Source organism: Patiria miniata, unplaced genomic scaffold (genome assembly GCF_015706575.1).
Source record: "Patiria miniata isolate m_02_andy unplaced genomic scaffold, ASM1570657v1 HiC_scaffold_3, whole genome shotgun sequence".
NCBI lineage: Eukaryota > Metazoa > Echinodermata > Asteroidea > Valvatida > Asterinidae > Patiria > Patiria miniata.
Window position 1 is genome coordinate 1,794,280 of NW_024037069.1, and position 25,387 is coordinate 1,819,666.

The 25,387-nt window shown below is 39.7% G+C and overlaps 1 protein-coding gene across 1 annotated transcript; it reads right to left on the reverse strand.

The window, feature by feature from the left end:
• Nucleotides 1–1,263: 1,263 nt before the first annotated feature.
• On the reverse strand, nucleotides 1,264–9,037 carry LOC119738060 (ficolin-3-like). The gene is made up of 4 exons (XM_038212786.1): nucleotides 8,960–9,037; nucleotides 3,280–3,788; nucleotides 2,179–2,461; nucleotides 1,264–1,547 (listed from the first exon to the last, which is right to left on the reverse strand). Exons 1-4 carry the CDS (start codon nucleotides 9,009–9,011, stop codon nucleotides 1,264–1,266), a joined length of 1,128 nt encoding a protein of 375 aa, XP_038068714.1. The 5' UTR covers nucleotides 9,012–9,037.
• Between the last annotated feature and the right edge of the window lie 16,350 nt (nucleotides 9,038–25,387).

Here is a 25,387-nt window from a genome sequence, read left to right on the forward strand (position 1 = left end):
CAGACACAATATGAGGGCGCTGTTTGATATGGGTAAAGTCCTTATATACCCAAATCAAATAGCGCCCTCCTATTGTGTCCGCCATATCTCAAATGGGTTAATACCGCCACTATATGACTTATGCAACCACTATACATGTATATAATACATGTATACTATACATGTATATAATATATTATAGTATTGCCATCTTCAGATATCCAATGGCAATTGAATTCTGTCATGACCGTGTTGAGCTCGGGACATCATGGGAAATGCAAGACCATTCGGTCAACACGGTCATGATGTCAATATACCCCGCGACTGTTGCCGTTTTACGATCGAAATCAGTAGATGAAGAGGCCATTTTTAAAACATCGATATTCGATAGTTTAGGTAGACAGAATTTTGAAACAATGATTTAAGGGTAAACCCGTGGATTATGGTTTGCCACAATGGTTTGCGATGTTTATGGTTTAATTGCCACGATTTTTGTGTATGCCTTAAAGCCTTATACAGGGTGTATCAAAAAAATACAAACAAAATATAACGGAAAGCCAGACTTAGATTGTGTAACCAAAATCGATAACATAGGTATGGTTTGTAAGATATGCCTTTTCTCCTTAAAAATTAGACACCAAACGTCCAAATCCGATAATGTTTGACAGATTTATGAGTAATTTTCCAAGGGAGGTCAAATTGACCTTGGGACCAAGTTTTCAATTTTTGGCATTGGGACAAAGATATAGCTTAATATCCTTGTGAGGAAATTACCTGGCCTACAAGAATATGTGTTTAAAGAATAAACACAATTCTGAACACTGTCTTGCTATCAGTGTGTAAACATGATGACATGCTAAACATGTTTTTATATGAGGTGATAGCAAGAAAGTGTTTAGAATTGTGCTTACTCGCTAAAGACATTTGTGTAGGCCAGTCAAATATCCACACAGAGGCAATTAGGCTACCTTTGTCCCAATGCCTGAAATTAAAAACTTGGTCCCATGGTCAATTGGACCTCTCTTGAAAAGTTACTAACTCCGTCAATAATTATCGGATTGGATGTTTGATGTGTCATCGTTAAGTGAAAAGACGTATCTTTCAAACCATTTATAATATCTATGTTGGTTACACAAACTTCGTCTGGCATTCACTTATATTCGGTTTGAATTTTTTTTATACACACTGTATCAAGTGCATGTTTTTGCTATCAAAAATACTCCGAACTGGGACTCCTCTATCCCCCGCGTTGCTCTATTTTCTGTCAATATGTTGTGTCACCGGTTATTGTATGCGTCGCGTCATCATTTCGCAGCCTTTGAGAGAGACCTGTTTACCCTTCCAGGTGACCCACTGTATCCCCATGTAATCATCGACTGCTGCGTTGTTGTAGTACAAGCCGTTCAGGTTGCTCTTGAAGTGGTAGCTGATGTCGCTTCCGCAGCGGTAGTACCACCAGCCTCCGTGGAATTTCTCAGCGCAGTTTTCCCCGGAGGATATATCGTTGTCAGCATCTCGAGTTGAGAAATCTGCGCGTGAGTGATCGCTTAGTGAATCACCTGCAGGCACTAGAGAGGAAAAATCGTGAGAGGTGAGTGAATCACCTGTTTGCATAAGAAAGGAAGGATCATCAGACCTTGCACACAAGTTCATTAATGGGTGACGAATGCTGCATTAACACTTTCACGAAGGGACCACTAAAAATGACATTTGAACTTATTTCTTTCTTTTTGATTTATTTCTTTAGACATGGTCTGCCAGCTTTCCCCCCTTTTTTTTGACTGGGTATTTTGAATCTGTTCATGGTGACATTACTGATTAAATGCTGCATGAATAACGAAAAAAAATGATGAACAGTTTCAATGCCGCTTCCAATCCACTTTATGAGTTTCCATCGTCTGTTTTTGAAGAGTTTCACGTTTCCCTGATTTTCTTTTTCTTACGCTACATATTTTTTAACGTGTTCCGTTGTATGTTAACTCGTGTGTTATGGTATTAGACAAGCGGTGGAATGAAGCATTCATTGGGGATAGGGAAGCAATGTACCTACTTTTGCCTGCAGATAAAAAATAAATGAGGGTTTTTGTCTCCTTTTGGAATGATTAGATGAGAACAGCTCAGTTGAATTATCTCGTAGAAAACAGTGCAAGACATGATGTGTGATAGGAGAGGTTCTACAGGGAAGGATACTGAATGTACCTTCATCTTCGCAGCTCTCCTCGCTGAAGCTAAAGACATTAAGCGGGTAATTGTACTCCAATTGGAATAGGTTGAATTCCCCATAACGAACACGTGCCTCATCCCCATCAAACGCCCTCAGAGTGATGACCAGCTCCCATCTCAGTTGTCCGGGGATATACGTCAGACTTTGCAGCTTTTTGTTGCCCAGCCAGAACTCTCCAGGCAGATCCCCGAATCCCTCGGCGTACTCCTGCCAGGTTCGGTTGAAGCTCACCGAGCCGTCCAGGCGTCTCTGAAACACCTGTGAGATATGATATCAGTGACGATAAAACTGGGGCATGTTTTCCACCTCCGCTTATACCTTTGTTCGGGTTTAACAATTAGTTTGGAAAAGACTTTTTAAACTATTGAAAACCTACATTTCAGAATACAAGTCGAACACCAATAAATGACGGGCATTTCATACATCGACTAGAAAAACAAATTAACCGGACATATTTCATGTTATTCATAAGACGAATTTGCTCCGGGGTGATGTAAATCAAAATAAAGTTGGTTGCCTTTCACCGATGTATAAACACCGTATACTCAGTATGTTACCGCTCAAATGAAATTTGGAAAACAAAACTCGGGTGGGACTCGAATCCACCACCTCTTGCTTTCTAGTGTAGACGTCTTTACCACTCGACCACCGAGCTTGCGGGAACGGTTGCCTGATTCGAATCTGATGTGCATGTAGCAGCGGGTACCGCAATTAGACTATTTATAGTGGGAATATTTCATGTTATTTTGGCTGGAGAGAATGTGAAGCTGGAAAGCGCTTAATTCCCGTCGTTAGAATCGTATTTGGGGGAGGGGGATTTTAATGACAATTTACGACTGACAAGAACAGATGAAACATTTGCCTTGTACAGCTTCCCACTTCCCGTTCACTCAGTTCCATACTGTAGTGGTTAGATCGTTTTTCTTTCGCAAAACACCTGACACAGTACTCGATATTGGAAGGTTTGCCTCGGAAAATTCTCACTTTAGATATACCTCTGGGTGCGAAATTGGGAATACACCCTCAAACCATTTTACACTTCTAAAATACAGCATGGTCACATGAATATTACTCACTATGTATCCTTTCCCCGGCTCCATGCGGCAGTAGACCTGCATATTCTGGCCTCCGTGCTGGATAGTATACACACCGCTAGTGCTCTGACCAGCATCCAAGATCTCTTGACAATCTGCTGGATGCTCGGTCGGCTCTGTGGTGGCGCCGTTAACTGGTGTCGTGTCAACAGGAGTCGATACGACAGGTGTCGATCCTGGGACAGCTTTGGAAGTCGACTCTGGGGCGGTTTCAGTGACTCCGTGCGTCGACTCCTCCTGTTTGCTCGAGGTGCAGTTGAACCAACAGTGAATGACCTCAGCAGTCACCTCCGGCAGCATGTCCATATACAACGGTGGATCCTGCCCCTGCATCTCAGGTGCGAAGCGGTGGTAATGACCGCCCAGTCTGACCCCTGTACAGGTGCAAGGATCGCCCGGTGGCAGAACAAATCTCCCCATGCGCTGTCCGCAACTGCGGGAGTCTAGGTCAATCATCAGAGTGCAGACTCGGGCCGAGACCGAACTGACCACTTCAAAATCAAGACATGAGAAACAATTTGAACTGAACTTCATGACGAGTTAAAACAATTAAGTGCAGCGCAAGACGGCAGGCGTACACTCTGGAATCGAATATTTATCATGCTGCCCAGCAATGAAGCGACTTATGTTGTAAGCGGTTTTACCGTCGAACCTTTATTATTGTATATAACAAAACTCTAAAATGCTGCAGGCTTTAAAATTGAACATATCTAGACCTTTTTTGCTTAAGAAAATAACATTAATGGGTGGCGTAAATTCGAATGCGATAAAAGGAGGGCATTTAAAACGGTGACCCGTGTACGTTAGCGGGCAAGAATCGTGGAATCGCTACCGGTACCAAATTCACGTTTGGCACAGTACTATAGTGCCGCAAACGTCATATTGCCTTCACATACTTCAGGAACATGTTGACGTAAAGATGGATCATTTTGAAGCTAACACGAACAAAATTGTTTTCTACGGCCGTTTGCTTCAGGGTCGACGGAAACATCTTGCAAAATCATCATAACCACTACACCTTAAACATTGCAATTCATTCAGTATTAAAGTCTCCTCTCCGCTGTCATTTGTCATTCAAAATAATACGAATGCGTGAGATATTCAATAATTATAAAATAGCTGGCGGAAGAACCAACAACTGTGGTCAACGGCAACAAGTTGAATGACATGTGTGTGGTACACCAGGGGCGCAGCAAGGCGTGTATAATGCGAAGCGGCCAACCACCGTGGAAGAGCTTGGGACCTCACCACGTATCAATCCATAGTTTGCAATGGACCAAGAATTAAAAGAAACACGAGATGCAGGTGAAGTTGGGACCCCTGCAATAGAACTTGCTGTAAATAACCACAGGGAAGAGGTGTATCATCTGGAGAATAGGGTAGACCTTGATGACGATAGACCCCTATCCGACGGCATCTACCTGAAAACCAGACAGAAGCACCTGCGAATCGCGACTTGGAATGTGAGAAGTCTTTACAAACCAGGTAAACTTGATAATTTGATTCAAGAAGCAAAGGATATGAACATTGATGTGCTTGGAGTCTGTGAAACCAGATGGATAGAAGCAGGTTACGTCGACAAAGACAGTCACAGTTTTATCTACTCTGGTGGATCCAAACACATGCATGGAGTTGGAATGCTTCTCAAGAAGAATATCACTGAATCCCTCATGGGAAATTGGACAGTCGACGAAAGAATAATGCTGGTAAAGATACGGGCAAAACCTTTCAACATAACCATCTTACAGGCGTACGCACCAACACAAGATTATTCTGACGACGAGATCGAAGACTTCTATGGAATAATAGAGAACACCATCAGACAAGTTAAATCAAGTGATGTACTTATAGTCATGGGAGATTTCAACGCCAAAGTTGGCAGATCACACCAACCACCCACAACAGGCAAATATGGCCTAGGAGAACAAAACGACAGGGGAGAAAGACTAATACAATTCTGCGAGGAGCACAATCTAGTTATTGGGAATACCTTTTTCCAACACCCACAAAGAAGATTATACACCTGGTCAAGTCCAGGAGACATGTACCGGAACCAGATAGACTTCATCAGATCAGAGGCAGATTTAAAAACAGCTTCAAACAGGTAAAGACATACCCTGGAGCAGACATCTACTCAGACCACAACCCAGTAGTGGCGACAATTGCATTGAAAGTGAAGAAAACACAAAATCCAAGCTACGGCACAAAGAAATATGATCTATCTACTCTTCAACAACCAGACATGCGGCATTCATACGCAGTTGAGGTACAGAACAGATTTGAGACACTGCTAAAGGAAGACACCGAACAACATGAAAGCGACGTAGGCAGGATAGAGGCACAATGGAAAAACATAAAAGAAAGTATACAACATGCCAATGAGGAAACTCTTCACCGGAAGGAAAGAAAGGCCAAGCAACCGTGGATGACGGATCATATCCTAAAACTCATGACCGAAAGGAAAAAGAAGAAAAACACAGCGGAATATCACTCAATTAACAAACAGATTCAGAAAGAGTGCCGAAAGAGAAAGGAGGCATGGCTACAAAGGAAATGCAAGGAGATCGAAACCCTGGATAGAAAACATCAAACAAAAGAAATGTATGACAGGATCAAAGAGCTGACAAACACAAAACCAACAAACAAAGGAACTGGCTGCATAAGAAGTAAAGAGGGAAGCATCATCTTTGACCAACAAGAAATATCAAGCAGATGGGTTGAATATGTGACTGAGCTGTTCGGTGATGAGAGAGAACCAAAACCCACCATCAATAATAAGGATGGCTCACCGATCCTCCTACAGGAGGTCAAATATGCCATAAATCAACTCAGATGTGGAAAAGCTCCTGGACCTGACAGCATCACTGCTGAGATGCTAAAAGCACTTGAGAAAGAAAGTCTAGAAACACTTACAGAACTGTGTAATAACATCTACAATACGGGCCATATCCCTGAAGACTTTAGACAATCAATTTTTGTGACGATCCCGAAGAAAATGAAAGCCATGAATTGCACAGACTTCAGAACCATCAGTCTGATGAGTCACGTGGTCAAAATGTTACTCCGGATCATCTTGGAGCGTATTAAAAACAAGATCAACAGAGAAGTTGGGAAGGAGCAATGTGGATTTAGACATTCTAGCGGAACAAGGGAAGCAATCATCAATATGAGATCAATAAGCGAAAGACACATAGAACTAGACACTGAGGTTCATGTATGCTTCATTGACTATGCAAAAGCATTTGACAAAGTTCAACACAAAGCAATGATCGACTGCTTGCAAGCAATCGGTTTAGACGGCAAAGACGTCCGACTGATTGAAAACCTGTACTGGGATCAAGTAGCAGCAATACAGATTGGCAACACACTCTCCCCCACTGTTGAAATCAAGAACGGCGTGAGACAAGGATGTGTACTCTCACCCAGCTTATTCAATATCTACACAGAAGTGATCTTCAGAGAAATTGAAGATTACAGAGGGGTTAATGTGGGAGGATTCAATGTGAATAACCTACGATATGCAGATGACACAGTCCTCATGGCAAAAACAGAAAGGGATCTACAAAACATTGTGGACAAAATCAAAGAAGAAAGCGAAAAACTCGGGCTTAAAATGAACGTCAAGAAGACAAAAACAATGGTCATCAGTAAGAGGAAGTCTAAAACCAGCATCCAGGTTGACGGGAAAGAACTGGAACAGGTCGACTCCTTCATCTACTTAGGACAAATGATAACGGAAGATGGGCGATGCCAAGATGAAATCAAACGAAGGATAGCTATTGGCAAATCTGTGTTTAATAAAAGGAAACACATCTTCACATCAAGAAACATCAACATCAAAACACGGCTAAGACTAATCAAATGCTACATCTGATCAACAGTACTATATGGAGCAGAAACATGGACATTGACGAAAGATTCAATCAACCGACTCGAAGCATTCGAAATGTGGACATACAGAAGAATGCTGAGCATCCCCTGGATAGTTAAAATGACCAACAAACAAGTCCTTCAAATAGCACTGACAAAGAAATCCCTCATAAAAACAGTAAAATACAGGAAGACAAACTACTTTGGACACATGATGAGAAACCAAATGCTGCAGAAGACTCTTTTGGAAGGCAAAATAGAGGGGAAAAGACCAAGAGGAAGAAGAAGAACATCGTGGTTTGATAATGTGAGAGACTGGACTGGCCTTAGCTACATGGAATGTGCAAGGGCATCTCAGGACAGAGACAGATGGAAATCCATTGCAGCCAACCTTCTGCGAGAAGACGGCACCTGATTGATTGTACCAATCGCGCATAATCATTGCACAAACGCAGAGCACAAGTAACCCTACTTCCTCTCTGCACGCTGTCCGCAGCTCAACTCCCCTACAATCGTCACGTGCGTGTCGATTGGTAATCATGCACACCGTAGAGAACGCATGCATGCACTGTACCTATGGGGCTTTGTTAACCAATGTCATGCACGCAGCAGCTCACTGGCGCTAAGCTCCGCCCAGTCACGCACCCATACACAGTCTTGTGCACTAACACTACTGCAAAGCAAATGCATAGGCAATAAACTGGCCTCAAGTCCACACACTTTCCGTTACAATATTATTTTGCATTAATGTTGTGTCCTGACTGGGCCCATCCAACCCAGGGCAATAAAAGGGTATTTCGAAAAAATAAAAAAAGTATAACAATTTATAACATTGAAATTATCGTCGCAGAGCTGACATACCGGCGAATCGACCATTTTGGCGATTTCGAGATTTTGTTATTTTTTTTAGGGTTTATGAAGGTTGCTCTTTCAAGTATTTATGCCAAACTTCTTAATTTTTTGTCTAGATTTTGAGATTCGGAGCCCCCCCCCCCCCCCCGTGGCGAATCAGTCACAAAAACAAATCCTAATATGACAGAGTGACGAAAACGAAATTTTGCTGGTAACCAGCTTATGTAAGGTGTGCGTTTAAAGCACCAACGAATGTTATTCGTCAGTTTGTCGGATTGCGCGCGCGTGCGCGCGCGATCTGACAAACTGACGAACAGTATACAAACAATTCGCTGGTAAGCAGCTTGTTTAAGGTGTGCGTTCTAAGTACCAACGAATGATATTCGTCAGTTTGTCAGATTGTGCGCGCGTGAACGCGCGATCCGACAAACTGACGAATAGCATACAAACATTGTGAAGAACAACCGGCTATTGGAGATTAATGTAATTTGACAAACTGACGAGTACGTTTACGATCAAATAAAATCATATCGCACAAACTTCTCCGATTAAATAAGTGACCTGATGGATACTACGTTTCCTATTTTATTCCGAGTGTACACTAAAAGGGTTATTATTGAAACAATGAGGGTAAAATACGGCGCTTAGACAAAATGTCCAACTTCAAACGCGAATTACGCGAAACAAGGTTTTTGCTTTAATATTCGTCGGTATGTCAGCTCTGCGACGATATTGTGAATTGATGACTATCATACAATTAAAATTGTTGATCTCAACTTCTGTTTAATCGATCACATGGATAACAAGTGGGTAAATTCAAACACCTGAGTCTGTAACTAGACTAGTCACATAAAAAGTGAACGTGGACTGGTGGGACTTACAAGCTCTATCTCGGGATGAAAAACATTTGAACTGAAAGAATTTGATGATTCCGACTTACCTATAGCAATTAATGTTGTCAGCAATGCAGATAAGATCCAGCCCGATACCATGGCTTGATGGCCACTTCTAAATTGAAACATCTGAAAATGATGGGGAAAAATGCAAAATCGTTATCAAAATTATTACAAACTTGTTTTTCCTCTCTAACATTAAACTGTTGATGTCATCAACAGTCCGGAAGTTACGCCATAGATTTATCCAACAAATGCGTTTCACGGCTTGTATGTCTTCTTTCCAATGATTTCACGAAACGTGTCCTATAGCTGCTGCACGTGAATGTTTTTAACTTTTTGGCCGAGGATTTTCGTATCCTTTTCATCAGTTATTAGAGAATGATATCGTCTTAATCATTAAACAGTCAATAAACTATCTCACCATGCATTATAATAGACTTTTAATTTAGATTTCTAAATTGAGTGATGGCGGGCTTTACGACAAATGATTTAAAAACTGGCCATTTAAGATTTGTACACCAACTATGACACCAGCTGCAAAAGACGGGTAGAATATGCCAATACTATTTCTGTTTTGTGAAATCGTCTTTTTACAACTCGAGAACATTTGATAATGCAGCTGCTTATCCACACTGAGCCCAGCAAAAGGAGAATAACATTTGTTTTCATGGGGACCATTACAGTGATACTGAGCGTGTTTTGAGAGTATCGGAAGTAATGATGTGCATCGGGTCTGGTCGACCAGGCCAAACCGACCCGAAACATTAGAGATATAAACCGAATCCAAACCGAAACCGATCTTAACTTCCTCAAACCGACCCGACCCAACCCGACAAAAAATAAGGTAAAACTGACCCGAACCGACCCGACCCGAAAAAAAAACCCGGAAAAAAACGAATACCTGGCTTGGACAAAGTAATCACTTTTTTTTGTGCCTGCCCTTACCCACGTGGCATGAATTCTTTTGCAAAACCATCATCTTTCTCTGTCATACTCAGTGAGTTGATCGAGATTAACTCCGCTTATTAAACAAATGCATGGTCACCGCGCGGTATCATGAAAACTGTTACAATCTATCTATTTCACTGTCAGTCCCGATCCCACTGGAGAAATTAATACCGTGGGAACTTGATAGTGCGCTCGGTGGCCACACCATACAATGGGCTGCAGTCACAGTGACTGTCAATAACATTGCATCACCTGAATTTCTTAACTGTTTCGGTTTATTTCGGTTTATTTTGGTGGGTTTTTTTTTTCAAAAGATGGCTAAACCGACCCGACCCGACCCGAAAATGTAAATGCAAAACCGAAACCGACCCGACTTGACTGAAAAGATGGACAAACCGACCCGACCCGACCCGAAGTCGGTTTCGGGTCGAGTCGGTTTCGGTTTCGGGTCGGGTTTGCACATCATTAATCGGAACCCCCCCCCCCCCAAAAAAAAAACTCTTCAAATTGATGGCTGATTTTCGATAATATTGGCTTAATTTTGAAACCCCCTCCCATTTCGGGGGGTTGCGACTCCGAACCAGTATTAACCGATCTGGATTTTAAATCCGATTCTGGTTCGCTTGACATGACAATGGCCTTGTCTTCTCCGCCTATTACTCAACACACTTTCTTGACAAAGATGAATCCAGTTTTGTATTTCTATTTTCCCCGACTGAATCGTTTCAAACCAGACACAATACAATAATTCCTCCGCTGTCGATTAAAATATGTCTGTGCAATAGACGATTATGGACGTTAGCAATTCGCAATATAGACGGTTCATGAAAAATGATGCAGTTTGAAAAGTTGCAAATCTAAAGAGTACGCGAATGGAAATTGACACTTGTGACACTGCCCGAAACCAACGGCAGGGAATATCGATCGCACAGTGCTTGCATGCGTGGAGGCATGCGAATTGAATTACCCGCGCGTTGTTCGGGCACTTATGCAGTCGATAGGGAGGCCAATAATTACGGGCAGTGTGGCTACGCTTTTCAGCAATTTCTCCTCGCATAATCTTTAAATTTGCAACTTTTCAAACTGCATCAGTTTTCACAAACCGTTGTCAGTCTTTGACGATCTACAGTCTTTGGTAGCAAACGGGTACCAAAATAAGTGTTGATTTTCTTGTTTTGCGGTATACATTTATTATTGGTTTTCCCGGTTAGTTTAGCACTTGTATCACACAAATTCCTTGTATCGATACTTTAATTTCGTCGCCGAACATCGCCAAGCTCAATTCTGAATTTGAATTTCAGAAAATCACCACTAGATTTCATTTAAGATTCGGTATAATTCAAGTTTTTAGCATTCCGATTCGTCCTAAATTTGTAAAATTCGGCTCGTGTAGCAATCGGCGTTGAATTGCATAAGCAAATTCGTGTTTTTTTGTCATTCGTATATATGTTTTTGTCATAACATTTCGTCGATGGTGACTTGAAACGTAACAATTAAAAATGTGTCCAATCTTTTGACTTATTTAAAGAATTGTACGCATTAATTCAATTTTAGGTTTTAACAAATGTTTCCTTATGAATGAAATTAGTTAGCTGTAAGTTTTGATTTTCTTTGACAATTAACATTAGATTTTAAATCAGAAATAAACATTTAAGATCAAACACCATCGTAACGATGTTCTTTGATATATGTATATGAATAAAACAACAGAAATAAGGTATGTCTATAAAGGAGCAACATTAAGAAGGTGTTTGACCTTAATACTTAGTGCCCATGTCATTTCTTGGATGGCTATAGGCTATTCCATACACTCTAAAAAAGAAGTGTAAATTTATGTTGTGTAAAACTGTTGTGTAAAAAAATTGCGTAATTTCTGCCCAATATTGAGCAAAATGAAAATTTCGCTTGTACCTTCTACTTGTGTCAAATGTGCTACACATGAAAAGGGTAAAATAGTACCCAACATTGACTACAAGTCCCTGCAGCACAGGCAAAGAGTTCAAATCATGGTGTTATTACCCAAGTGATGGGTTAAAGAAACTGGAATTACCCCACCGCTGTGTAACAATTATTTCATTGTACACGTTGAAGAGTAGAATTTACCACGACATTAGTAAAATGTTACCACTGTGTGGGGTAAACTGACGCACGTGACAACGTTTACCCAATATTGTGCACTCGTAATCACTCATGTACAAAATGGCCGCCGCTTGTGAGACCTTCAACAATTTGGGGATTTTGATGACGTGATTTCTTTGTTCCCGGTAAGTCAGTGAAATTAATTTCAGTGTTGTTTCCTCCAAATGGGATGCTGATGTATGAGGATTAATATCGGGGAGATTGGAGAAGTGACATGCTTATTATTTAGACATTTATTTGCAACTTGGACGTCACGGCTCTGCCAACCACGATTCCATGCACATGATGCATGCGTTTCATGAACCGTATAGTGAGTGTTCTCAGATCTAGAAACACGGAGCAAACTGACCGACATTTGGGAAATTGTTTTTGAGTGAGTTGATTGAGGGAAATTCTAGCACCCCTGCCCATCATTTAGCCCACGTTCCTTGTAATAGTCCTCATGCATCAGCACCATATTTGGGGAAATATCATCTTATTCAGTTTACTGACTTTCCAACCCAGGACTCAGTTATTGAAATCCCTCGCGATTGCTGTCTCTAGCATGCAATTCACATTGCAGAGATACAAGTTGAATAAAACCGCAAGGGTCAATAACAAAGGTACACAACAACTAATTCAAAAACAACCCAAGTGATGGGTAAATTTAGAACCCAATAGTGCAGGGTAAAAATTAGAACCCAATATCTGGGTAAGAAACTGACACAACACTTGGGTAAAAGGAGGGTTGGGTAAAGTTTACCCAATAATTGAGTAAAAAGGGAACATGGTCATCACATGGGTAAACTTTTTTACCCAACTTTGTTGTGCAAACACGTAACACAATGATGGGTAAAAGTTACACTAAAATGGGTACTTTTCTGAACTTTAGCTGTTGTGTAAAAAAAAGTACACAAGTTGACGACCTTGTTCCCTTTTTACTCTCGAAAAGGTAGTAATTTTACCCAATATTGAGCAACTATTTTTTAGAGTGTAAGTAGGGGCGGCATGCAGAGAACGCCCTGTCAAATAAAATCACAGGAGAACGCCCTGTCACCAGCCTGTTTACGTGATTTGGGGATAAAAAGGGTCTCTCCCGCAGAAGAACGAAGGGAGTAAGGACGGGTGAGAAGAGAGGAGATATAATCTGGTGCAGAGTGTTTCAGTGATTTGTAAGTGTGTACCAATGTGCGGAACTGAATGCGTTGGGCGACATGGAGCTAGTGTAATTGTTTGAGCAGAGGAGAGGTGTGGGAGTGTTAGGCCGTCTGAAAGATAAGTCTAGCACATCTGTTTTGAAGTCTCTGAAGACGAGATATGTCTTTCTTAGAAACTCCGTTTAGCAGACAGCAGCAAAAGCCAGCAATAGTCGAGCTTCGATAGAATCAGGGCACGGACAGCACTTTGACAAGCATTCAGTTGAAGTCAAGAAATTTCCTGTTGCGACTAAGGTTGCGAATATGCCAGTTGAGAGAGCGACAAAGTTGTGTAATATCATCAGACATTTCCGTGTCATGGTCAAACACAACACGTAAGTTCCTGACCGAGGGGGAAGGGTGAATTTTAACACCACCAAGGTTAAAAGTGTAGTTCTGGAGATGTTTGAAGTGAGTAGGAGAAAGTTTGTCTTATCTGGATTTATCCGGAGTTTATTAGAGATCCTCCAAGATTGAAGTTCTTTGACACATTGAGAAAATCGAAACAGAGCACAGACAGCATCTCCTATCATCACCTCGATAACTCTGCACTAGTAAAAACATTCATCGGGGCCTCGCCGGACCGCGAAGATACAAAAACACACTCCTCATGAAAACACACCAGAATGTAACTTTTCTTTTGACGAGCAACTAAAAACTCAGATTTCATGGTTTTTAATCGTGCCGTGCTTAAATCATTACGAATTCACGCAAACGTCCCTTATATAAGTTGATAATGGTACGAGTGCATGCCTTTATCTCCACTCAACTCAACAGTTCGTGACAATGCTTCTTTGGACGCAATGTTTTAAGTCAGAGAATGCACTTGCGAGTGTGGATTCTTAATTTTACGAATTAACTCGTGAATTCTTACGAATCCACATGCACTTTCTCGTGTATTCTCCTGATTCTTAAAAGCTGCATTGTGACTGAAAACAGCTCCTTTGGGCGTGTTTCAAAGACAATATATGATGACTTTAACATTTGGCAAAACCGGAGACAATCAGCAAGCCAAACAATTATGATATTAGCTTCTTTGTTTAGAATTCCCGCGAATATTGCAAATTTGACGACAGACGCTGTTTGTTTGCGACATTTATCATTTAACATATAAATTGCAGGTTTCACAGCATCTGTTTTTTTTCCTTAAAAAAATAATTACTAAAATGTATTTCTTAAGTTATAATTCAATAACTAAACGTGGGCCCATTATTTCGGTGTCTCATTCAAAGGTAAATACGTTGTATTACAAGGAAATTTGACCAAAAAAACCCAGCTTTTTGGAGGGAACCAGTCGAAAATAGCATGGACAATGCATCTGTAATAAAAAAAACGCACTGGCGACAAAGTGCACGCACTTACCTTTCTTATTTGCTTTCCCGTCATCAAAGTGTCAGTCGCTCTGCCTTGAAGCTCGTGACCGGAGGACAGACGAAACAGTCTTGTTACTCACCCGAAGAAATTCAGATGAAGAGTGATACCACGGCGCCAGTGTTCACAGACCTATCGCCCTGCTAAACGCGATAAGTGAACAAAAAGCTGAAGTGGTTTGGTGCTACGACTGACTTGTCTATTCTATTAACAGTTGTTGTTCGTCGCAATGATACATTCAGTAATTATCTTAACAAAAACAAAAATCGTCACTTAGAACGCGTCATGCATCAATAGAGTGTGGAAGGGGTCCATCACAGTGTATCCATTTGTCACATCCTTCTAAAGCAAATTGTCACGATCCTCTTAAAGCAATCACATAAACAACCACGATGTCAGAGTGATACAAAGGAACGTACGATTATTTGCTGGACGTGCATTGTTTTTCGTTTGAAGCAACGAATTGCTCAAAGTAGTCGCGTTGGTTGCTGGGAAAAAAAAGCAGTTTGGGGAAAAAAACCTCTATTTCAGGAAGGGGGCGAATGAATGGCCAAAATAGCACGAAAATAGGCGTAGCAAGTGGGGGTGGGGGTAATTACCCCCCCCCCCCCCCCCAATGTGTAGAAAGACTGCCCTTTTCCTTTCAAATGCCCTTTTTTTCACCAGCGCTTACCCCCCAGTATTTGTAAAGAGTGCTCTTCTTTTGTTAACTAGTGCCCTTTATAAGAACAAGTGCCCTTTAAAAAAAAACTGTGCTCTCTTTTGTGTCATCAGCCGTTACGGGTGCCTTTTTTAAAATTTCGCGCATGTATCGCCATGAAACTCTCCATTATATTGTCCGTTAGTGAGCATTAGCGTCCGTTTTTAACAGCGCCCCCATCGACAGACGGTACTCCCCCTCCCCCAACACACTCACTATTTGATTTTATGGAGGTCAAGTGTCCGGAGAAAATAACAAACACGTGTCTACATTTCAGTACGAATGTGCAAGTGCCCTTTTTAAGAAATGTGTAACCCCACCCCAACCCCAATAAAAAAAATGACCTCGCTACGCCCATAAGCACAAAGAAAGCTTGCATCTGTAATAAAAAAAAACACACAGTAACTGTGTTGACACATTGCACACACTTACCTTGCCTTTTTGCAATAGATATGCTATATGAGCGATCCCTTCCCCGTTTTATTGATTCATGGTGCGTTCGATAAGCGACGACTCAGCTCTTCTTTAGAGATAATTACTAAATTTGTCATTGCGACAAATAACCACGTTGTCAGAGTAAGATAAAAGATGAAGGAACGGAGGATTATTTTCCTTTTGTGCATTGTTTTTCGTTTGGAGCAACTCATTGCTCAAATATTAAGTAGTTGCGTTTCAGCTCAGTGGCGTCAAGCGCTATAGCCTATACAATTTGAGAAAACATAAATAACAGGCACGGTTTTCGGCTCATTACTAGAATCTATCCCAAAACGAGGGTAGAAATACGTGACAACGCCGGCGGTATCCATTATATACTTTTATTTTAAGCCCCCTTAAATGATATTTTGTTCCAATTTAATTAAGGCGTAGGCCTATACTTTCACAAGGTAGTTGGTACCAGCCCTGTCTTCACTTCGGTCAGGGTGTTTTTCTAAAATCGGTACGGTAGGTTCGTTGCCAAGTAATTACCAATGTTCCGACGTGCCTTCCAGTTTTACAAAAATACTGATGGCTATAGACAAGGATTAGAAAAAAAACCCAAATATTGTAGAATGACATACAGTTCTAAAACATACAAGGAATTACATTGTGTCACCTTTATGTTTTTGTGGAAAAAGAAACAAATAATCCGTCGACCTTTTCGTTTTTACAAAATTACAAAAATGACCATATTTCATATTTACCTGGTAATTCCGTTTTAAGAGTACACCATTCACCATGTCCAAGAAAAATACTCCAAATATTCGAAGAAAGACGCGGCAAAACCACGACTTCGCAAACACCCGAACAACTTCAAATAGAGCAAAATTACAAAAAGTGCACACGCGCATATAGACAGACGCACAATTTTAATTTGGGAATTTACTTTTGTTAAATGCATGTTAATGCAATCAAAAGAACTCGACATACTATAGTCGAAATATAGCCCAAAGACTCAAATGTAGTGCTTCTTTCGTGTTTCAAGACCAAACAACATTTTGTTTTTTTAGTTGTTATATTTTCAAGCAATACAACAGTTATTCATGTTTGATTAAGACATCGACCGAAACAAAAAACGGTAAATGAGTTGTTATGCAATTAGTGCTTCATAAAGTTGGAATTATCTGCAGCCCGACATCAATTTCTCCTTTCTATGGTATCATCTCGTCTTGTCCCGTATATTTTAGGACATATCCACTTGTCTGTAGGAGTTATTTGTGGGGACCGAAAATTGCTGCGAGGACAGCTGAAAGTCCCCACAACTGGGTCCTAATTTGCCTAACAATAAAGCAAGTCCCCATAACGCGGTGAAGGCTAGGGCAAATAATCTATGTCTGAGTTCATTGTGTACATTGCAATATGTCCAGAAAGCTTTCATCTTAAACAAAGTTAGTCGGGACCTCCTTAATCCCAACCCCTTGCTTTCCCCCCCCCCCCCTTATTTTGTATATTTGTTTTGAAAAAATCTTAAGTCACTATTTTACAAATGAAAATACAAAATCCGAATGTAGGCTTCCTGTGTAAAGCCGAAGACAGAAGAGATAGAGATAGTTCAAGACGTTATTTGGGCTAAATGTTCACATTAGGCACCGCCGGTTGCGTTGCGCTGACATACGGACTTCTTATTGGAGGCAAAACATTGCCAATACATTTCACAGCATATGCTAGACATTATCTGTGCAGGCTTCGTGTGAAATGTTAGTTTCTTGGGGTTCAATTTCTAATATAAAAATTGGAGAATTTTGGTCTTCTGTCTCGGTACCATTTTCTCCAAATTTTTATCAAAATTACTTTGTATACTGCTCGTCATAAATTCATTAATTGCATTCCGCTAAGAGTTTAACAGCCTTTTTAGGGATTCGATGCTATTTTTAATGTAAATGACAACTGAGCCCTACCCACAAAAGGTGATTGCAATGGAAAGAGTTCATCCAGTGAAGATTGACAAATCGGTATACCTCCTTGAGCAATTTGCCATGACGGGGGAACTTGGGGTCTTCTATCGGAAACATTTTGCGGGAGGAAAAGAAGCCGGGGCAACCTTTCTTGTTCAGAGTTGGGGGAAACCGTACACCAAAAGCCGTTGGAAACCACCATCCTCGATCATTAAACGCTCCTCTCTGGCGATGGTATTTCCAGAAACATTTTTTTTTAAAATGATAATCTTGTCAATGAAAACAAATCTCCATATTTCATGGCGTGCGTTGCTACTCTTAAAATAAGGAAAGTAACGTAGTTCGCGGAAACCGTAGAAAAAAATCACCCAACCAAACTAAAAATGTATATTACAACATGCAATGAAACTATCAAAATACGAAGCAGGCGTCTGTTTCTGCACATACACATACATTTATTAAATTACATGCCTAAACAATAATCAATCACAGTACATTAATCATTGCTTCGATACATTTACAATCTGTGGGTTTATCAATTGTTGCACCCAACCCTCCAACCCTTGGCTGCCTGAGATCTTTTGTCAATACTCAGTCAATTTTTAGAACATTGGAGGTAAGAGTTTTGGTCAAATTTGCTTTAGGATAGCACCTACAAGATGTCAATGTATTAGTTCCTGTCCTCGGACTATTGTGGGTATCATTATTCTGCTTTGAGAATCATGGATTTTGGTTCCAGAACTAAACGGCCTACTGCAATAGTCGGGTTAAGAGGGGTGTTAAGAAATGTCAGTTAAACAGTTAAAGTGTGCCTCAGGTGCGGAGGAAATGGTCAACTAAACTGTGACAATCCCCGGGTCTGGTTCGTGGGTGACTAGATGGGAGAGTTGGAAACACCGATTGATAAGATACAGATCAAATGCAAGGCTGACTAAAGACCGCAGGCTTATAGAATAAAGCATTATTAATTAATCATTATCATCAGTTCGTCTGTGAAACATGTTTTAAAGATTTTTTTAAAGGGTATACAACTTTAACCACCACCACTTTACAAATCACAAAAGGAATGCGCAGGTAGATGCATCATAATGGTTACACCTCTATGTTCCGACACCCCTATGTTCCGACTGCACATATTCCTATTCCTATTCCTATTCCTAACCCTAACCCTAACCCTAACCGGGAGTAACACAATCTAGGTTGTCGGAACATAGGGGTGTCGGAACATAGAGCAGTCACCCATCATAATAGATATACACACGCCATATGCATTACAAACCAATCCGGGCACGCTGTCAATTCTATCACGGAGGCCCCATTCAATGGCGAAAGGATTCTGCCAGCTATCGTTTGGATAATCATTCACGGGCCAGTTACTTTATACTATAGTGTGCACACTGACTTAATAATAATAATAATAATAATAATCCCAATATCCTTGGGAGTGTGCAGTGATCACGTGCCCGGATTCGTCTATACCGTGCTATTTATGTTTAACGCCAAAAAAATGTTTCCCTTGAAAAAAAGCAATGCTATATTAAAGTGTTACTTCTGCATTCTCTGAATTGTCGCAATGTTTTTCTCTTCCTTTTTTTTCTAGTTCCTTAGATTGTCTGCATGGTTTTCTACCGTTCTTTTTTTTTTCAAACACCATTTCCATGTTCAACTACATTTTTGCAAATGATCGTCAAAGGAAAATGTCAGATGTTAACAGAGGCAAATGGTGAAAAAGCTAAGAATGTGAAACAGGACTTAAAACCAATTAGAAAACTCAAATAATAACAAAAACCCAGCTGGTATAATTATTATGGATCGTGTACATCCACACCGGGTCGTTTGATGTGCATTTTTCAATCGGCTAAATGACCGCCAGAGACTATCATGAAAAACTGCCATGGTGGGCCGAGATGTCTGTGATGAAAATTATAGAGAAATGTCAGCGACCATAATGCTATGCAACAACAACCAAATATTTCTGTCATGTTTGCTCTTATTTCTGTCATGTCAACATTGATTCGTGATACTGAATGGTTTTCTTTTCGATTGCGATTGATATAAGTGATTGCTGATAAATGTCAACACATTGTTCAAAAGAGGAAAAATATTTGATTTCGTGTAATGTGACTCAATCCAAAACAATGAGTCTCCTTGACACTTTTTTTTTCACTTATTTTAGTTGTTCATACGTACAAGAAATAATTGTCATTATTTATGAGGGGAACTAATTTTGTCACAATTGTTAAAATGCATAATATCTCAAAGGGGTTGAAGCTCAAAATTAGCTTTGGTAACTTAAAACTCATTGGATTGGTTCTAATCACATTCAATGTAAAAAGGAATATATATAACATAGATATTATAATCTGAACGTATCAAATACCTTTTTGTAATCAATATCAATACTATTATTCACAATATCCAATAACATTTAATATATTGCTACAGAATGCAATATCTATGTCCATTAACATTACTCCAATACTTATATCCATTGGTGTTTTGACATTAGAATATACATGTATATATGACCGCATCCTAAAAAGAGTCTCTTTGACTTGTTTCAACTTCATTTTAGTTTCTCCATTAGAAAGCGAAAACGCAGCGCTTCATTTTGATATATCTCGACATCACGGTGGCAAGGTGACTGCTCTATGTTCCGACACATCTATGTTCCGACAACCCGCATATAATATTGTGTTACTCCCTGGTAGGGTTAGGGTTAGGAAAAGAAATATGTGCTGTCTGAACATAGGTGTGTCGGAACATAGGTGTGTCGGAACATAGGTGTGTCGGAACACAGGTGTGTCGGAACATAGGTGTGTCGGAACATATGGGTAAACACGCTGAAAGTATTTTGTTCTAGTGCCACTAACTCTAAAATTATCTCTGGCAACTTCCTTTTTTGTTGTTGATCTGATCACATTGAATGTAAATGTTTACTATGACAAATTAACACGCTGTCCATTATGCAGTACAATTACCAACAATACTATTATTCACAATTTCCAATAACATTTAACATATTGCTATATACAAACCACAATAGTTTTTTTTTCTCGCTTTTAACATATGCATGGCCCAGTAGGAGAGCCCACGTGTATGATATTACAGCATGTTGATTATTATAGATCACGCTCGGTTTAACATTTCTAGTCAACTTATAGACAGTTCCAAATCATTACAATTGCGCAAGACTTTTTATCAAAGGGCTTGTAGCTTCACAATAGCTCATGTGTTTCCTCATGTGATTCGTTTTGATGAGTCGGATCCCATATAATGTAAATTAATTATCATATTATTAAATATATCCTTGAACGTTAAAACATTAAACACAATGTATGTTAAAGTAGCATTACTACTGTTACTCACAAATTACATCAAATAACTGTTTAAGCGTTATTACTGATTACTAACCTACAACCTTTTTCAAAATGATACACGCACTGTCACAACATCAAATAACCGTTTAAGCGTTATTACTGATTAATAACCTACAACTTTTTCAAAATGATTCACGCACTATCACAACATCAAATAACCATATAAGCGTTATAACTGTTTAATAACCTACAACCTTTTTCAAAATGATACACGCACTGTCACAACATCAAATAACCATATAAGCGTTGTAACTGATTACTAACCTACAACCTTATCAAAATGATACACGCACTGTCACAACATCAAATGACCATATAAGCGTTATTACTGATTAATAACCTACAACCTTTTTTTTCAAAATGATACACGCACTGTCTCATGTGTATGGTGACCGTCAGCCAAATATTCGTTTATTTGAAGAATGTCAAAGGCATGACTTGTATATCATTATCATTATCATTATCAATAAAGAGTTCCCTTCGAGAGACTTATATTCTTGCACACATTGGGAAAATGTAGAATTTTGGGATTTGAAATCACAAGCCAACTTTATTTTGTCCAAATCACCACCAAACGACGGTCCACTACACATGACAAAATTATAATGTAAATAAACTAAACTACGATGTATGTCAATACGAACAGCAAAATATTGATTTCATATCGAATGATCAACTTCATATTATAATATAGTGACACTGATAAAACTATCCTGCGCAATTTAATCCTAAAAGAGCAGTTGGGGCGAGTATTCTGTTTCAGATGCAGATTTCAGCTGTGCAATTGCAGATTTCAGTAAAATTCAATGATAGAAAAGAAGTAAAACATGTTTTTAACTATAACGTTCCTCATGTTCTACCTCAATCAAAATGATATTCTGTTATTTGTATTGTAATTTTTTTTCTTCAATGTGAGGTTACTGACTTCACCTATAAGCGGCACTCGGGCTGCGTCGACAATTTGACACTTTGCTAGAACAATGTGACCAAATTTTAAAAAGTGCTTAGCCATTCGCAAGGCTTAAAACTAGTATTGCTTGAAATGTGGAAATGCACTCTGAAATAAAATGAACAGCTGATAGATCCGTCAAGCTCTCTTCGGGTTAATGTTGATAATTGGTATTTTGCTATTAAAACATGGCAATACAGTGAATCTATGCACTGAAATCACCAAAATCACAATTTACACACAATCGAGTAACATTATTTTGTCAAATTGCTACAAAGTTTAACATGAGCTTCATGCTCTTTAAATATTTCTTACTTAACTTTAGGCGTAATCCCGAGCGGGGGGGGGGGGGGGGGGGGCTTGAGAGGATATATCCCCCCCCCCCATTTTTGGACGAGGTGGGGGATGGATCATTGGATCAGTGAACCGGTTTAAATGTATTCAATATATTCGAAAAAGGGAGAAATATCAGCACATAATGCTTTCAGTAAACTGTTTCTTTTGTGTATGGTTAAGTGTTTATATGGTCAAGGGGAGTGACTCATGATCAGAGGGTCCGGGGTTCGAATCCAGCCGCTGGCCATACATTGTGTCCTTGGGCAAGGCACTTCACCCCCACTTGCCCCTCTCCACCCAGGAGTATAAATGGGCACCAGCATTAGCTGGGGAGTAACCTGCGATGGACTGGCATCCCATCCAGGGGGAGTAGAAATATTCTCAGTCGTTTCATGCCAAGGAAACCGGAGATAAACGCCGGCCTGATGAGCCACATTGGCTCGGGACAGACTTTACTTTACTTTTAAGTGTTTAAGTGGGCCTATGAGGGCAAGTTTGCATTAGATGTATATTGTATTATGAACAGCGCCCCTTCTTGTCGTGTGGTGTCCAGCCCCCATCCCCCTTCCACAATTAGATTTTACCGTATGAACATCTTTCAGCTTAATTCTCAATTTCAATTTCAAAAAGCCATCATATTTCATTTAGGATGCAGTACAATTCACATTTCGTTGCATCCTAAGTCGTCCTAATTTCGGTACATTGATCTCATGTAGCGATCGGCTTTGAATTGAATAAGCAAATTCGCATACTAGTAACATCATAAATCTTTGTCACGTTTCTGCACTTTCGAAAACAGTTCACAAAAAAAATAAAAAAAATAATTGACTTTCATTGTTTATTCGTAATAATTTCACAGGGACATTTTATAAAGGAAAAAAAATGGTATCGCAACCAGATATAAAATAATACAAATCTGTACAAAGTTGATCGTCCAAAGTGTGATTTCAACATTGCTTTGTCTTTCCTCCAAATCTGACCCTATAATTATATCAACATCTCCGTCTGAAAATCAGAGGGCAAATCATCAAAAATTTCGAGGGCTTTCTCTGGATGAAAAATAAAAAACGAATTAATAATTCCCGTAACATTGAAACGAAATCCCGACACTTATAAGGCATTTTGCATTAAGCACTTCGAACGTTTAAATACGTTTGCTAACGGTGACCCTTACTAAAAAAAAAAGTCGAAATAGCGCCAGCAATAGTCCTCTTTCCGATTGTGAAATAATTATTGCCGTGTAGATTTTGTCCTCAATTTTCTTTATGGAATACTGTTAAACCAGTCGCTCGCGATTGCTCGGCGCACGAAAAGGCTACTTGTTTATTATTCGTGGTTAATGTAATGGGTAACCACGGTGGTTAAAACTACACTGTTAAAAATGTCCGTAAATTTACGGACTCCGTAAAGTGAAATATTCCGTATTTTCTCCTTAATTTTACAGACTTACGGAAAATGCAAATATTAATTATGCTAATTAAGGTGATTACAATCAACCACATCGGCCAAAACACCTACACTCTAAAAAAGAAGTGTAAATTTATGTTGTGTAAAACTGTTGGGTAAAAAAATTGTGTCATTTCTACTCAATATTGAGCAAAATGAAAATTTCGCTTGTACCTCCTACTTGTGTCAAAATGTTACACATGAAAAGGGTAAAATAGTACCCAACATTGACTACAAGTCCTAGCAGCACAGGCAAAAAGTTAAAATCATGGTATTATTACCCAAGTGATGGGTAAAAGAAACTGGATTTACCCCATCTCTGTGTAACAATTCTTTCATTGTTCACGTCGAAGAGTAGAATTTACCACGACATTAGTAAAATGTTACCACGGTGCGGAGTAAACTGACGCACGTGACAACGTTTACTCAATATTGTGCACGCGTCATCACTCATGTACAAGATGGCCGCCGCTTTTGAGACCTTCAACAATTTGGGGATTTTGAAGACGTGATTTCTTTGTTCCAGGTAGGTCAGTGAAATGAATTTCAGTGTTGTTTCCTCCAAATGGGATGCTGATGTATGAGGATTAATACCGGAGAGATTGGAGAAGTGACATGCTTATTATTTAGACATTATTTGCAACTTGGCCGTCACGGCTCTGCCAACCACGATTCCATGCACATGATGCATGCGTTTCATGTACCGTATAGTGAGTGTTCTCATATCTAGAAACACCGAGTAAAGTGACCGACATTTGGGGAATTGTTTTTGAATGAGTTGATTGAGGGAAATTCTAACACCCCTGCCCATCACATAGCCCACGTTCCTCGTAATAGTCCTCATGCATCAGCACCATATTTGGGGAAATATCATCTTATTCATTTTACTGACTTTCCAACCCAGGACTCAGTTATTGAAATCCCTCGAGATTGCTGTCTCTAGCATGCCATTCACATTGCAGAGTTCAAAGTTGAATAAAACCGCAAGGGTCAATAACAAAGGTACACAACAACTAATTTAAAAACAACCCAAGTGATGGGTAAATTTAGAACCCAACAATGCAGGGTAAAAATTAGAACCCAATATCTGGGTAAGAAACTGACTCAACACTTGGGTAAAAGGAGGGTTGGGTAAAGTTTACCCAACAATTGAGTAAAAAGGGAACATGGTCGTCACATGGGTAAACTTTCTTACCCAACTTTGTTGTGCAAACACGTAACACAATTATGGGTAAAAGTTACACAGAAATGGGTACTTTTCTACACTTAAGCTGTTGTGTAAAAAAAAGTACACAAGTTGACGACCATGTTCCCTTTTTACTCTCGAAAAGGTAGTAATTTTACCCAATATTGAGCAACTGTTTTTTAGAGTGTACACATAATATAGTACATATAAGTACATATTGTTATTTCACCCCCAACCGTGTACACATGTCCAAACTCATGTTAAGAGTCTGTTTATTTAATGGAATGAAATAACTTTTCCGAACATTTTGCTACCAGCAAGAAAATAGCGTTCCGTTTTCCTGCAGCAAAATTTCCGGAACATTTTTTTTTCATTCCGTAAAATAAACAGACCCTTAATATGGGTTGTGACACTGTACTATATTACGTGTAGGTGTTTGGGCCGATGTGGTTAATTGTAATTACGCTGAT

Excerpts from the sequence above, each read along its gene's own strand:
- LOC119738060 (XM_038212786.1), bottom strand. The coding sequence starts at position 9,011 with ATGGTATCGGGCTGGATCTTATCTGCATTGCTGACAACATTAATTGCT. Across the intron at positions 3,789-8,959 it reads GACAACATTAATTGCTATAG|TGGTCAGTTCGGTCTCGGCC; the intron begins GTAAGTCGGAAT and ends TTGATTTTGAAG. Across the intron at positions 1,548-2,178 it reads GGAGAGCTGCGAAGATGAAG|TGCCTGCAGGTGATTCACTA; the intron begins GTACATTCAGTA and ends TTTCCTCTCTAG.